The sequence below is a fragment of the Xylona heveae genome, assembly GCF_001619985.1.
Source record: "Xylona heveae TC161 unplaced genomic scaffold L228scaffold_2, whole genome shotgun sequence".
NCBI classification, from domain to species: domain Eukaryota; kingdom Fungi; phylum Ascomycota; class Xylonomycetes; order Xylonales; family Xylonaceae; genus Xylona; species Xylona heveae.
In genome coordinates, this window is record NW_017264194.1 from 1,972,104 (window position 1) to 1,984,351 (window position 12,248).

Sequence of the window (12,248 nt, forward strand, 5' to 3'; positions counted from 1 at the left end):
GACAAGCATCTTCATTCAACAGCGCAAACCGCAGAAGAGTGAGCTCAACTTTTCACAAGATTCAATCAGATTAGAGTTAGACAGATGATCGAAGTGAAAAAGTGAGAGATACCGCGATTTACAATCATGTGATTCTAAACCCATTGAGAGCTATGTGCTTTTGTGCTACGTAATGTAAATATCAACGATGCCCAAACAGGGCACATGGTTCGCAAACGGTGCCCTTTCGACTTCTTCGCGTCTCGCGCTTTCCTTGGCTTCCCTATCGCAATTGATCGCTTCTTTATGTGAATCTTGGCACAAAGCACGGCTAAGAAGCCTCCTCGTGAAGAAATTGTGTCAGTTGCAAGTTTCCCAATCTGACTTCTGCGGATCCGTACTGGCACGCACTTGTTGCTTGTGTTCGACCCTGTGGTAGGTGTGTATATACTCTGCTTGAGCTCCAGTCTAGATGTTTTCTGACCTTTCAACAGTCTTCCGCTAGATGCTGTAGAGCCATTGTAGCAGGCGGTACCTACTTTCGAAACTGAGGACGATCGCGATAACTGCTGAACCACGAAAGTCTGTCCACGCGAGCTTTCAAATTGATAGCACAGCTTTTAAGGTCACAAAATGGAAGAACCAAAACCAACATATGGGAACGGAAACAATCCGCAGCACCAGCAACCTTATCAACAGCCGTATGAGCAGCAATACCAACAACCGCCGCCTAATTATGGTCAGAATTTTGGGCAGAATGGACCGGCTCCGCCCATCCCAGGAAATAAACCTACCTTTGAGCAGAGCTTCAAGCTCGAAGGACCAAAATGGAACGATGTTTGGGCAGGAATTTTGGTAAGTCAAGCACCTTCACTGCAAGACGCACGGCGATTGATTTGTCAGCACAAATTGTTGTTGACATGTCTCACATTAGTTTCTAATCACATTCGCTGGCTATGTGGCGGTCTCTGGAATTGTATTGCAAGGCTATGCATCCACAAAAGGATACAATGGCGGAAGCATCTACGGTGGAAATAATACCTTTGGTCTCTCGACTAATACACTGGTCCTTTTCGCCTTCGTTTTGGTAGTCGCGCTGGTCCTAAGCCTTGCCTACTTCTTCCTGGCGCGGGCATTTACGAAGCAGTTCATTTGGATTACGGGCATCTTACATATCGTGTTTGGAATAGGCACTGCTATCGTTTACTTTGCTCGACATTACTACTCGGCGGCAATTGTGTTCCTCGTCTTCTCTATCTTCTCAATCATCTGCTTCGTCTCGTGGATCCCGCGAATCCCTTTCAGCGTCGTCATGCTGCAAACTTCTATAGATGTGGCGAGGAAGCATGGGCACGTCTTTCTGGTCAGCCTTATTGGTGGTGTCGTGTCAATTGCGTTCGCTGCGTGGTTCTCGGCCACTTTGGTTGGCGTCTACGTCAAATATATGCCTGGAAACAATCCAGCGTGCACCGAAGGCGCAGGTAACTGCTCGAGTGCAAAGGTCATTGGCTTAACTGTCTTTATTACCTTTGCAGGATACTGGATCACCGAGTGGATTAAAAACACCATGCACACCACCGTCGCGGGTGTATACGGCTCCTGGTACTTCTGCGCTGGTAAGCCAGGCGGGATGCCCAAGGGCAGCACTCGCGGTGCGTTCAGACGCGCGACTACCTACAGCTTTGGAAGCATCAGTCTAGGTAGCCTCTTGGTGGCTCTCATCAATATGCTGCGGCAAGCCGCGTCAATTGCTCAGCGTCAAGAAGCAGCAGAGGGAAACATTGTCGGCAGCATCCTATTCTGCATTCTCGGTTGCTTCATTGGAATCCTCGACTGGGCTGTGCAATTCTTGAATCGCTACGCATTCTCCTACATTGCGCTATATGGAAAAGCTTATATCCCAGCTGCCAAGGATACTTGGGGGTGCGTATCAAATCCCCATTTATGTTCCATCATACTCGTCCCTTGGTGGACCTTTTCCTCTAGTACTTATAGGCTAACCCATTCCCTTTTTTATTACCATTAGACTCATCAAAAACCGCGGCATCGACGCGCTCATCAACGATTGTCTCATTGGGCCCGTCCTCACCATGGGCTCCGCCTTTGTCGCCTACCTATGCTCCTTTCTGGCCTATCTGTACCTGGACTTCACCAAGCCCGCGTACAACCAGGACAACAAATACACGCCTGTTGTCATGGCTTTTGCCTTTCTCATCGGCCTCCAGTCTTGCAATATTTTCATGACACCCATCAGTTCCGGCGTGGATACCATCTTCGTCGCCGCCGCTTGGGATCCGCAAGTCCTCATGAGAGATCACCCTGACTTGTGGGCAAAGATTGTCTCTGTCTATCCGCAAGTGCAGCAAGCTGTGCATGTATGATTTGGAGTATAACCTTTGCTTTCAGTTTTCTCTTTTTTTTTTTTTTTTTTTTTCTTTTTTTTTTCCCCCCTTCTTTTCTGCCCTTTTCTTATTTGAAGCGGGGGAAAGGGGCAGTTTTCTTCTCTTATTACTACTTTAATTCTTTCCTTTCACCTGTTCTATTAAAATTCTTGCTCTCTTGAGCTCAAGATTTCTTTGCTTCTCTTTTGTCTGGTTCGGTCATATGACTAAAGACCGGAGCCTTTGTTTATTCCTTAGTCCTTTTTTTCATTTCTCTTGTCTCTTGGGAACTCGGAATAAATTGGGAAACGTGGAATCCGGTGTTTACGTCGGTATCGATTGTTGGTTGTTGATTATTGGCCCTCTGAGTCGTTTTACAAGGAATTCTAATAATCAAAGTAATAGCAATACCTTTTATCCCTACGTATAGCACTATTGTCTTGACGTCATGTGGCTTATATGCTTAGTGTGTCAGGTAATTACCTTGCAAGAGTTGATGCAGAGATGGGATCATGTAGCTTGTTGAATTTGTCATGAAGACCCTAGCAATACGATTGTTATGCCTAGTAGGATAGCATGTCGAATGTCATTCAATGGATTAAGTGGCTTGTTTTACGTGGTCTTACGATACTATAGTCTATATGATACTAATGAGACTTTGCTTATTAAACTGTTCACTTACATCCGCTCAGCTTCGATGTCCCAGAGGGAGCTCAAGACAAAGAAAAATAAAATATACTTATCTTAAAAATTACCATCTACCTTATAAAGCTTACTGAGAAAGCCATCAGTATAGCAGAACCTACCTCTGCTAATTTAAACCCAGAAAATGATTTGAGAGAAAAAAAAAATCATAAATCCTGGAGGGGGTTCAATGAACTGGGAAGTGTAAATGTACTTAGACCTAAACAACAGAGCGGTGACATGCACATCATCTTGGGAATTACGATACTGCGGTGATATGTAACTTATGGGATGGCTGTCTGCTCCTCGGTTTCAGACTTGATCAGCGGGTAAGAGCATGCATAGAAGAGAAAAAGTCGCGGGAATATTAAAAAAAAAAAAAGAGAAGAGATATACGGGGGGAGCTTCCAGAAATGCAAGCAGCCGTGAATGAGGACCCCCCCCCCCCCAAAAGGGTTCACAGGTCACGAACGAACGAACGAACGAATGAATGAAAAATGCGGGATGCGTCAGGCAACATGACCACCGGGAGCAGGCGCGCGCAAAGTCAAGTCAAGCGTGGCCATGTAATATTAATGGATGATGGGCGATGGGGCCATTAGCCGGTTTCTGGGCTGGAGGTTTTGTTTCGAGAGATACTGCCGGTTTCCCCCACATCTCCGCCAAGTAGATTATGACAGGAAGAGAAAAGCCGGATCAGTGACGATGCGGCATGCTGCCATGATTGCTGGCGACTGCTACCCCCCGGCATCTCCGAGCGGTCAGCTAAAAAAACACTTTACTTATTCGCATCGGATGAGATGCCGCGAGTATCATGGCAGCGATTTGATTTCCAAAATGCTCGCGGGATGACCGCCCGACCCGCTACGCCCAAGCTTCATTGCTCTCGCACGGCAGGACAAGAAAAAGAAGGGGTCCAACGGAGTGGCCGTTCCCTACCGCAGTTCATCGTGAGGCTGTGGCATCCGTGAGCAAAAAAAAAAAAAAAGAAGCTCGTTGAATATTTTTTGGTTCCCAGGGTCAATGCTGTGGATGGGCTACAAAGCAAGGTCCCATGGACGAGGGCATTATTTCCGCATATGACCTCATCTGCAAAGACCAAGTTCCCCGTTCGGCTGATGCAGAAAGAGCAAATGGTATCTGCAGACTAGTGATGTGCATTTCTCATCCCATAGCCTTGGAAAGAAATGATACCTTTTGCGATAATAGCAACCCCTCCAGAGCCCCGAAAAGATGTGCCATCTAGCGAAAAATTGAGTAAAAGAGCTAGATTTGATGGCTGTCGACCAACCCCCGCCACAGCACATGGGCCAACGCCCGCCCGTGCCGTGCTGGGGTGCAAATTCTTCAGAAGATGAGAAAATAAGTTGATTCGAAAAAGCTCATCACGGTCCTATCGGGGACGCCGTCGTCGATGCCGAAAAGTTTGAGCATGGTCCAGGCTCACACGCTGTGTGACGAAAAGGAAAGCTGCAGTGGAGCTTAACGTGACGTCGGGCCGGCAGGCAAGGGTCCCGCAGGTATCCTTGGGCTGCCATTTCAAATCTGAAGATATCACTATTTCAAAAAAAAAAAAAAAAAAAAAAAGAATAAAGAATAAAATAAAAATAAAAAGCCTTCCGAAGAAAAATTCGTGCCTCGCGAGAAAGAAAAAGGTGAAGGAATCGCAGAGAATTGAAAAATTGCCTCAGGTTGCAACAAAATTTTCAGAATATATCAATCGATGACAAAGTGATTAAAAAAACCCCTTAAGCCGAAATTGATTGTATACGGGCCGTTGCTAAATCCTTCAGACCCGGGGCCATGGGAAGCATCTGTTTTGCCGCTCTGCGGGATACACCTTGGCCTTGGCCCTTCTTTTCGTCACGTTGACAGCATGAAGAAAAACTCATGGTAAATTCATCAAAACGTGTCACATGGCATTGCGACAAAAAGGAGAGATGAGATTGGCCGATAAATGTGGATGCCCCAGCGAAGGCAGAAAGGGAACCTGGGAACAGCAAGGAAAAGAACAGAACAAAAGTACTATGGTGGTTGTCGCTCTGCTCTGCTCGGTCACTCTCAGGCAGTGTAACCGCTGTCAGAAATTGCTGCGAATGAGGATTAGAAGAAGGGCTCGGTCTCCCCGAATGAGAACAGTGTCACCTGAGAGGTCATCCTCATGTTTGAGCCTGATCGTGCTCGAGTTCTTTTTGAATGGTTCCATTCCTTTGGTGCCCGCCTCCCCTAGAGTGACTGAGCGTTGAGATAGGGATACAGCTTTTCTTGACAGAGAAAGCCTTGCCAAATGGACTATGACCGTCATTGCAAACTAGAGAAGGAGGGGGGGCCTTGGGGATTATGGGCCACGGACCCGGACAAGAGGGGGCACAACAGGCGTTGCGTCTGAAGCCTCGAGCGGGCCGTCCCGACCGTTTGGGTCCATTCACGTAATGTCTCAGCGCTATGTAGAAGAATTAGCCAGAGAGTCTCGCCCTGGACGAAGCAAGGGCGTAAGTCACCCGTGGCTTTTCTCACTCTGCACTGGCGTGGCGGACACGCAACTTCCCCGTCAGTCCTAGCTAGCAATCATGACAGGATCCCGCCCTTGGCCATGGATGGGTTTCAGAGAAGATGGTAAAAAAGGACGCCCCAAAAAGGCTGATGCGTTCGACTGATACAGCTCTCTCTTCTCACCGCTCAACCTCCCCGCTTTTAGTAGCCGCTGCCATCCCGGTCACCCTTCACCTCATTTGGAAATGATTTGTGGGGATCCAGTCCACCGGGCTTAACCCCAAGGCTGCTGCTGCTTTAGGCTGCCCCCCCTCTCCCTTTCCAACGCTTAAGCTGGCCCTCCCACCTGCAGTATACATTTCATGACCGTCCCAACGTTCGTGGGTCAGCACCATCATGAGGACGAGTGGCTCTCGTATTTGTAGAGGGGCTACTTGGATCGTGCAGCGGGGAAGAGATCTTCGTGAGCCGATAGGCCGGAGTGAGCACCTTTTTGCGAGTTCTGGGACCAAGGCATTCTTCTTTTGAGCCATTCAGGAACCATCTCACCGAATTCCAGTAAGCTGGCCGTGAAAGCTGTATGCACCAAATGAAGTCGAATAGTACCGATCCAATATTCCAGTACAGTGGTTCTTTACCACCCCTTGCGTCAACAGCTCAGAAAAGGATGTGTCTGCTGGCTTGGCCGTAAAGGGCCCCCCACAAGGAACTGCTAACTACTATATCCTTGTTTCAAAAATTAAAAGCGTGAAGCGCGGGAGTTCATGAGTAGCGCTTCTTGAAAGAGCGTCCCTTAGGCTGATCCACGCCCAAGGGGAGTGAGTCCTTTTCCCCGGCACGTCTACTTCCCCCGCATCCACTCGCCGGTCCAAGCTTTTGACTACCTAGTATGGACGTGGCCTTCTCCGGTAGCTCTAGCCAAGACCATGTCAGTAATAACCATCAGATCTCTTTCACCATCTCAGGCCCGAATGCTCGACCCTTGTCTGACTTGTGGGCTGTGGGCTTGATACACCATACGTGACCATCGCTTCTATGCAACCATGTGATCATGATATCTCTATTAAAACCTATTTACATCGAGAGTGCTCAGAAATGTTAAGAGGCCAAGTATGGTCTGATCATGACTCGTCTTAAAACGCAACATGTATGACCAAGCTAATAATGTGGCTTCTCAGCGCTTGATTATCCATGATTGTTCATTTCGTAAAGCGACTATCGCCAGGCAATATTGAAATTAGTATGATGTTCGGTGTTGACAGTGCATGTCGTAATCCGGAGATGGACCACAGGAGAATGATCGTCAGCGACGAATATCATTGGGCCCTAGTACCATTCAGCTCATTCGCCAGTTTTTTCGGTCTCGGTTTGCAATAGTGAACCAAACCAGAATCGACAATTCTCTGGTTGACTTGATAGCGAGAGAAACACGTACGTCAACGCTGGATACGAATCCCCAAAATTATCTGCTGCATAAAATCTCTCAAACCCTCAAAATAGATCAGTGTACAGCTTAATACCCGCCAATTTGCAATCCAGCCCTTTCATAATTTAGCGATAAACATGCTGAGACATGCGCGTTTTGTCTGAAATGCAGGGCATAAAGCACGTTGTTCGAGATCTCATTACGGATTTCCAAATCACCATGTCAATCCCGTCGAAGCTAAGCGTGCAGTCGTATTTTTGGACACGTAACCTTCAGATAGGTAGTTCCACGATAATATTGCAAGCGTCAAACATCGGTTGCTTAACCGGATAGGTCAATCGACTTTGGACGAAACTTCAACCACGAACGACAAAAAGCCTGCCGATATTAGGCGTCAATAATGTGTTCTGAGACATTCGTAAGAGCTTGGCACATTTTGTCCAATCAAGGGCCGTAGATGTCGCGTGCCTCAGATGTGCTGCACGACATTTTGGAATGATGGATCTCGCTGCAGCTTATCATCAGGGGTTGCCGAAGGAGAGGAATGAGTTGTCTAATTTGCATTAGTAAATTCTGGGGTTATCATAGATGGTCGGCGAACCTGGTCACGGTTCACTTGTTCTCCAGCTCGACCAGAGTATGTATCTCCCAGAGATGGGGCAGGCATGAGATACAAGAACTACCTAGCATTCATAAACATAAGGTATGCCTGCCCTTTCTCGCATCAGAATTAATCCCTGCAACCAATCCAAATTGAAATGAAGGCGGACCGATTGAGGTCTTTGTCCAGCTCCGCCAAAGTGTCGTGCAAGTACTCTGGTAGAGCAAGAAAAAATGTGGCAAAACATACACGTTTCCACCTGTGCTTCGCCATGTATTGTAAATGACCAATGAGCTTTTGATGAGGCCGACCATCATGAAAGTAAGGAAAGAAAAGAAGGGAAACAGACTACAAGTATGCCTCGTGGGTGTACCTGAGCCTGAGCTTTCTCTTTTCTTTTTGTTCACGGGATAAAGGCACATAAAAAATTTGAGAATGGTTATCAGGCATGGGAGAAAGCAAGGACCGTAACTAGCCGTCGACCATTCAGTCCTAGCTCTGGCTTTCCGTTGTGGTCAGCTCACCCTAGCCTATTGTCGATGGGCACTTGCCTTAATATTATGAGGCATGATTCTTGTTGCTTGTGGTGGGAAAGGAAGGTCCAAGTTTAACGGTCGTAAAGGCCCAGCAAAAGCGAAAAGCACAAATGATAGTACTGTATTCACTACAACCAATGCTGTAAATTAGTGGGCCGGTCACGCCGCAGCCGAGAGCAGTAGCGACTTTTGCTTTTCAACTTGGTAGAATGAGAACCGCCGGACATGACCGGCTAAAGATGACTAGACACCAGTCCGTCGAGGCACCACCACACTTTTAATCTATTCTGCCGTGGTTGAGTTCCCTTATTTCAACTAACTAGCTCAACCTTTCGGCTCACCGTTTAAACCGTTTCTCGGGACCGACAAATGTCTCTTCGGACCCGACGGGAGGACTTTCCTCTGGCTTAGAGGGCATTAACTCTCTTGCCAGCGTCATGACCAAGTAGATCAATCGGCTTGATTGTCGCTGGAGTGCAAAATACAAAAAAGAATTGTGCAAGGAATAAAGAAGCTGAAAGCCGACGGGGAGACTACTGAGGTCAAAGGGTGTACGAGCCACGAGTAATGACGAGGCAATCAAAGGGTGGCCATCTTTCTCTTCCCTTGATCGGTTTTCGGTAGGCTGAAATTTGGTCTTGGCTGACGGAAGACTTCTGGTTCTAACTGATGCACCTGGCTCGAGCAAATAGTGGGGGCGGGGGGAAAGCACTGAAGGATGTGCAGTAAAGAATAGGATGAGCGAATCCAGGATCACGTTTATTGATGGGGAAAAGTAGGTATTACAGTATTGCACGGTCTCTCGGATATGCCCTTGCCCTGGTAGGGAAAAAATCAGCGAGATGGATGAACTTGGATATGGGAAAGACATGGACGAGAGAATTGAGTGAGTCGAGCCGGGAGCCTCAAATAGGTTGGATGAGGACCTGGAAACGTGACTTCGCTCTCCCTGTCCTGTCCTGTCTTTCCTTGATCCTTTACTTCGTCATGCTGGTGGGCGCCCCCCCATGTCTCTGAAGCCTGTCGTTACTCTAGTCCAGACTGCTCATCACCAATCATTACATGGCTCTCATGTGGGCCTTGCAGCTTGGGATGACATCCCACTTGGTCATGTTATTGCGGTCATCTGAATTGTTCCCTTTGTACGCTATCTTTAGCTCATTCATGGGTAACAGAGATTTGGGGACTTTTGGAGGGCATGAGGAGTTCGTTTCGTAATTTGTCCATGGCTCAAACGCCGAAAGAGCTTGTTGCCGTTGGTGGGCCCAGAATGCACAATTACGAGGTGGGTTGTGCCTGTCGACACCAATATGGAGATAGCTATTCGCTGCTCGGCATTTTGATTGCGCAATCTTGGACCTACTGCTGGTTGTCGGCTTTTGCAAGATTCAGGCGTCCCGAGCACCGCATCTAGTCATGGGCAGGACACGATTAGAGCGCAATTTAGTTTTTTTTTGGCAGGTTCTCTTTGAAGGGGATGCCACTTGGTTCCTGCGTCGGAAAGATATGGCATGTCCGAAGAGGTTCTTTCTTTCCTGATTACTTTCCCCACCCCATCCCCCTCCCTTAACCACGGTCGCTGCCATAACCATGACCGCGGTCGCCGCTGCCGCCTCCGACGGCTCCGAGAAGGTGGGCTAGCGAGAAGCAAAGCTCCCTCCTTGCATTTCCGTTTCGGGCCAGACAATGATAACTTTGCGTGGCCGGGTTGTGTTTCTTGACACGGTCTCAATGACCAAAGTCTATACCAGGTCGTAATGGACGCCGAGCGGCTGGGCAGAACCAAGACCCAGCCGTTGGGTCATGGACTGAACTTTTTAGGGAATCCTCCGTCATGCAGCTTGCCAGCGTAGCCTCATCTGGGACGTGACCCAAGCTCGGGGATTCGATCATGGCCGGGATCGCATGCTTCCCTGGATTCTTGCTTTATGCTCGGCCTCTGCCCTGGAATAATCTACTTTTAACTTGGACTACCTCAGCACAATTGCCTGAGTGGGCCTATAGCAAGATAAGCTATATAATTTGGACGGGGGAGTATTTTTATTTGCTTCTGCATTCGACGACTGTTCCCCTGCATGCGCTCAAAAAGAAGCTGTTCCTCACCATCGACGCTTGATCAGTCTTGCACAAGTTTGCTCTCTGAAAGACCCTTCCTCGTGAGATTGAGATCAACAATCTGCTGTCCTGTTACATAACGACCTCTGCAAGCTTTCTTTTCAGAAAGAAGAGTCAGATCGTCTGGCAGACCCCGATTTTTGGCTGCGAGAATTCTGGCATCAAGCACCGAATCCCATTGCGAACAAGACAGTTGGGCCTCGACTAGATCGCGACCTAGACTCCACACGCCTATCGCCCGGACCATTCTGGCTGAATGAATGCGGCTTTCCAGGAACATACTGCTTGCCGATTAGGAGCTTTGATCATCGATAAACCGGCAATTTCATGAGATAAACAACGCATACCGTACATTTCATCTCAAGGCGGTCAATCTCAACTCGATCATTTCGGCTTACGGCTATTCATTACGGACTCACTGTGCGATCTCGGAGAAAAGTGATTTTTCCGACGTCAAGGGTTGCCGGGGTTCGCTCTGATCTAGCGAACATTTTTCGATCAGTCGCCGGGCCAAGACTTGGCCAGATTACCTGCAGCAACAGGGTTGATTTAATATTCGCCCGAGAATTAGAGATCGCTCAAGGTTAGTATCCCGGCATCGATTCATTTACAAGACCTACACCGCCAATGGGATGGACTGGGGTCCCCTTCTTTCAGGGCAGGGAGGGATGACATTTTGCTGCCAATTACAAGGCCCCGGTCTGCCAATATTGGTCTCATTTCCGTGTCTCAATGTCCTTTCTGCTGCTTGGGAAAGAAGATTGACTAACTAATTCAAAAGATAATTATCATCAGAAAATACCCATCCAACGGGAGTTTTGCCGGAAAAATTCTTTCTTCCACCTTTCTTTCGTCGAAGAAAGCATCGAGCTCGAAAGCAACATCCAGAAATCATCGGTGGTCCATTTTCGGTTTGGCGCCACTGACTAGTCTCAGCTTTACCTAGACCAGATACTTTTAGCGGCCGCTCTTTAGCTGAGGATCCTCCACACGCTTTGACACGCTTGACACGCTAAAAGGCTCGACACGCTCTTAGGAGGTACATCCCGGACCCTCGCCCTTGCTCTCGCGCCGAAGCGAAACCTTTCTTGCGGCATCCTAGGTAGTCCCGTTCGTGGACGCTGGAAATACAGAGGGTATATTTATTACTCTTTTGCTCGGCCAATCACGACTCCAATATTTGTTGGTCTTTTCAATTGTGATTATTACTTTCTCTTGGCCTTTGCTTATATTCATATTCTTTTCCTTCCCAGTTGAAGGCGGTCTAAACTGGCTTGGCGACGACGTGGTAGCAGGACTGGGGACCTGGCCCATCTCTTACACCCCACAGTTTCCAGATCGCAATCCCCCTGACTAAGCGAGCCAACCAATGAACGAGAGTAAGTTGTTTTCTCATGCCCACCGTACCCCTATTGGGTTTTGTGTTGATATTTTGGTTGCGTCGTTCCTTCTCTTTTTACAAATCCTGAAATCAGTCTCGTCACGTTGTCGTTCTGTCACCAGCACGCCTGCATGATCTGCATGTTTTACAACGAGGCTTCAATCGTTCTCGTTTTGTCTGGTTTTATCTTTTTCATCATCTCGCTTTGGCAGAATGGTTGATCACCGAAGGCCGGTGTAACCCATGTCCCGAACTCGGACGACTTGTCGTGCATTCGCCTATGCCGCTGCACTGCCTGGGTCTCGTCTTGAGCTCATTGCACACACCCACCCTTCTGCCTTTCGTTTTCCCCAACCAAGCCTGCCGCCAGTTGTTTAGGCCGACAAGCTAACTTGGGCGCGTTCCGGAACGAAGTGCCGCTGATCCAATTACCTTTGGAGCCCGACTATGCTCTTCCTTCGGAGAACGAATGCATTGACCAGTCCCGCATCTATTCGAGTCTGCCTCCTTTCCCGGATGGGTCAGTAGAAGGACACATCCGGCGCGACGGGTCGCTGGGACACCCGTCGGTGCATCCGCTGTCCCTGTCTGCTGCCAACGGGATTCGTTACATTCCACAACTTCCCGCAGTGCAGGATGTGTCGTAAGTCCT

The 12,248-nt window shown here is 48.3% G+C and overlaps 2 protein-coding genes across 2 annotated transcripts; one reads left to right on the plus strand and one right to left on the minus strand.

The window, feature by feature from the left end:
* Positions 1-196: 196 nt before the first annotated feature.
* L228DRAFT_227365 (DUF580-domain-containing protein) lies at positions 197-2,360 on the plus strand (the record flags this gene model as incomplete). Its single annotated transcript, XM_018330449.1, has 4 exons — positions 197-418; positions 474-834; positions 914-1,902; positions 2,006-2,360. The coding sequence occupies exons 2-4, from the start codon at positions 613-615 to the stop codon at positions 2,358-2,360; spliced, it is 1,566 nt and encodes a 521-aa protein (XP_018190995.1). The 5' UTR covers positions 197-418; positions 474-612.
* A 5,806-nt stretch (positions 2,361-8,166) lies between these two features.
* Positions 8,167-9,134, minus strand: L228DRAFT_76626 (hypothetical protein). The gene has a single exon (XM_018336840.1). It carries the CDS (start codon positions 8,969-8,971, stop codon positions 8,438-8,440), a length of 534 nt encoding a protein of 177 aa, XP_018190996.1. The 5' UTR covers positions 8,972-9,134; the 3' UTR covers positions 8,167-8,437.
* Positions 9,135-12,248: the final 3,114 nt, after the last annotated feature.

Coding starts and splice junctions, on each gene's coding strand:
- L228DRAFT_76626 (XM_018336840.1), bottom strand. CDS start 8,971: ATGTCTTTCCCATATCCAAGTTCATCCATCTCGCTGATTTTTTCCCTA.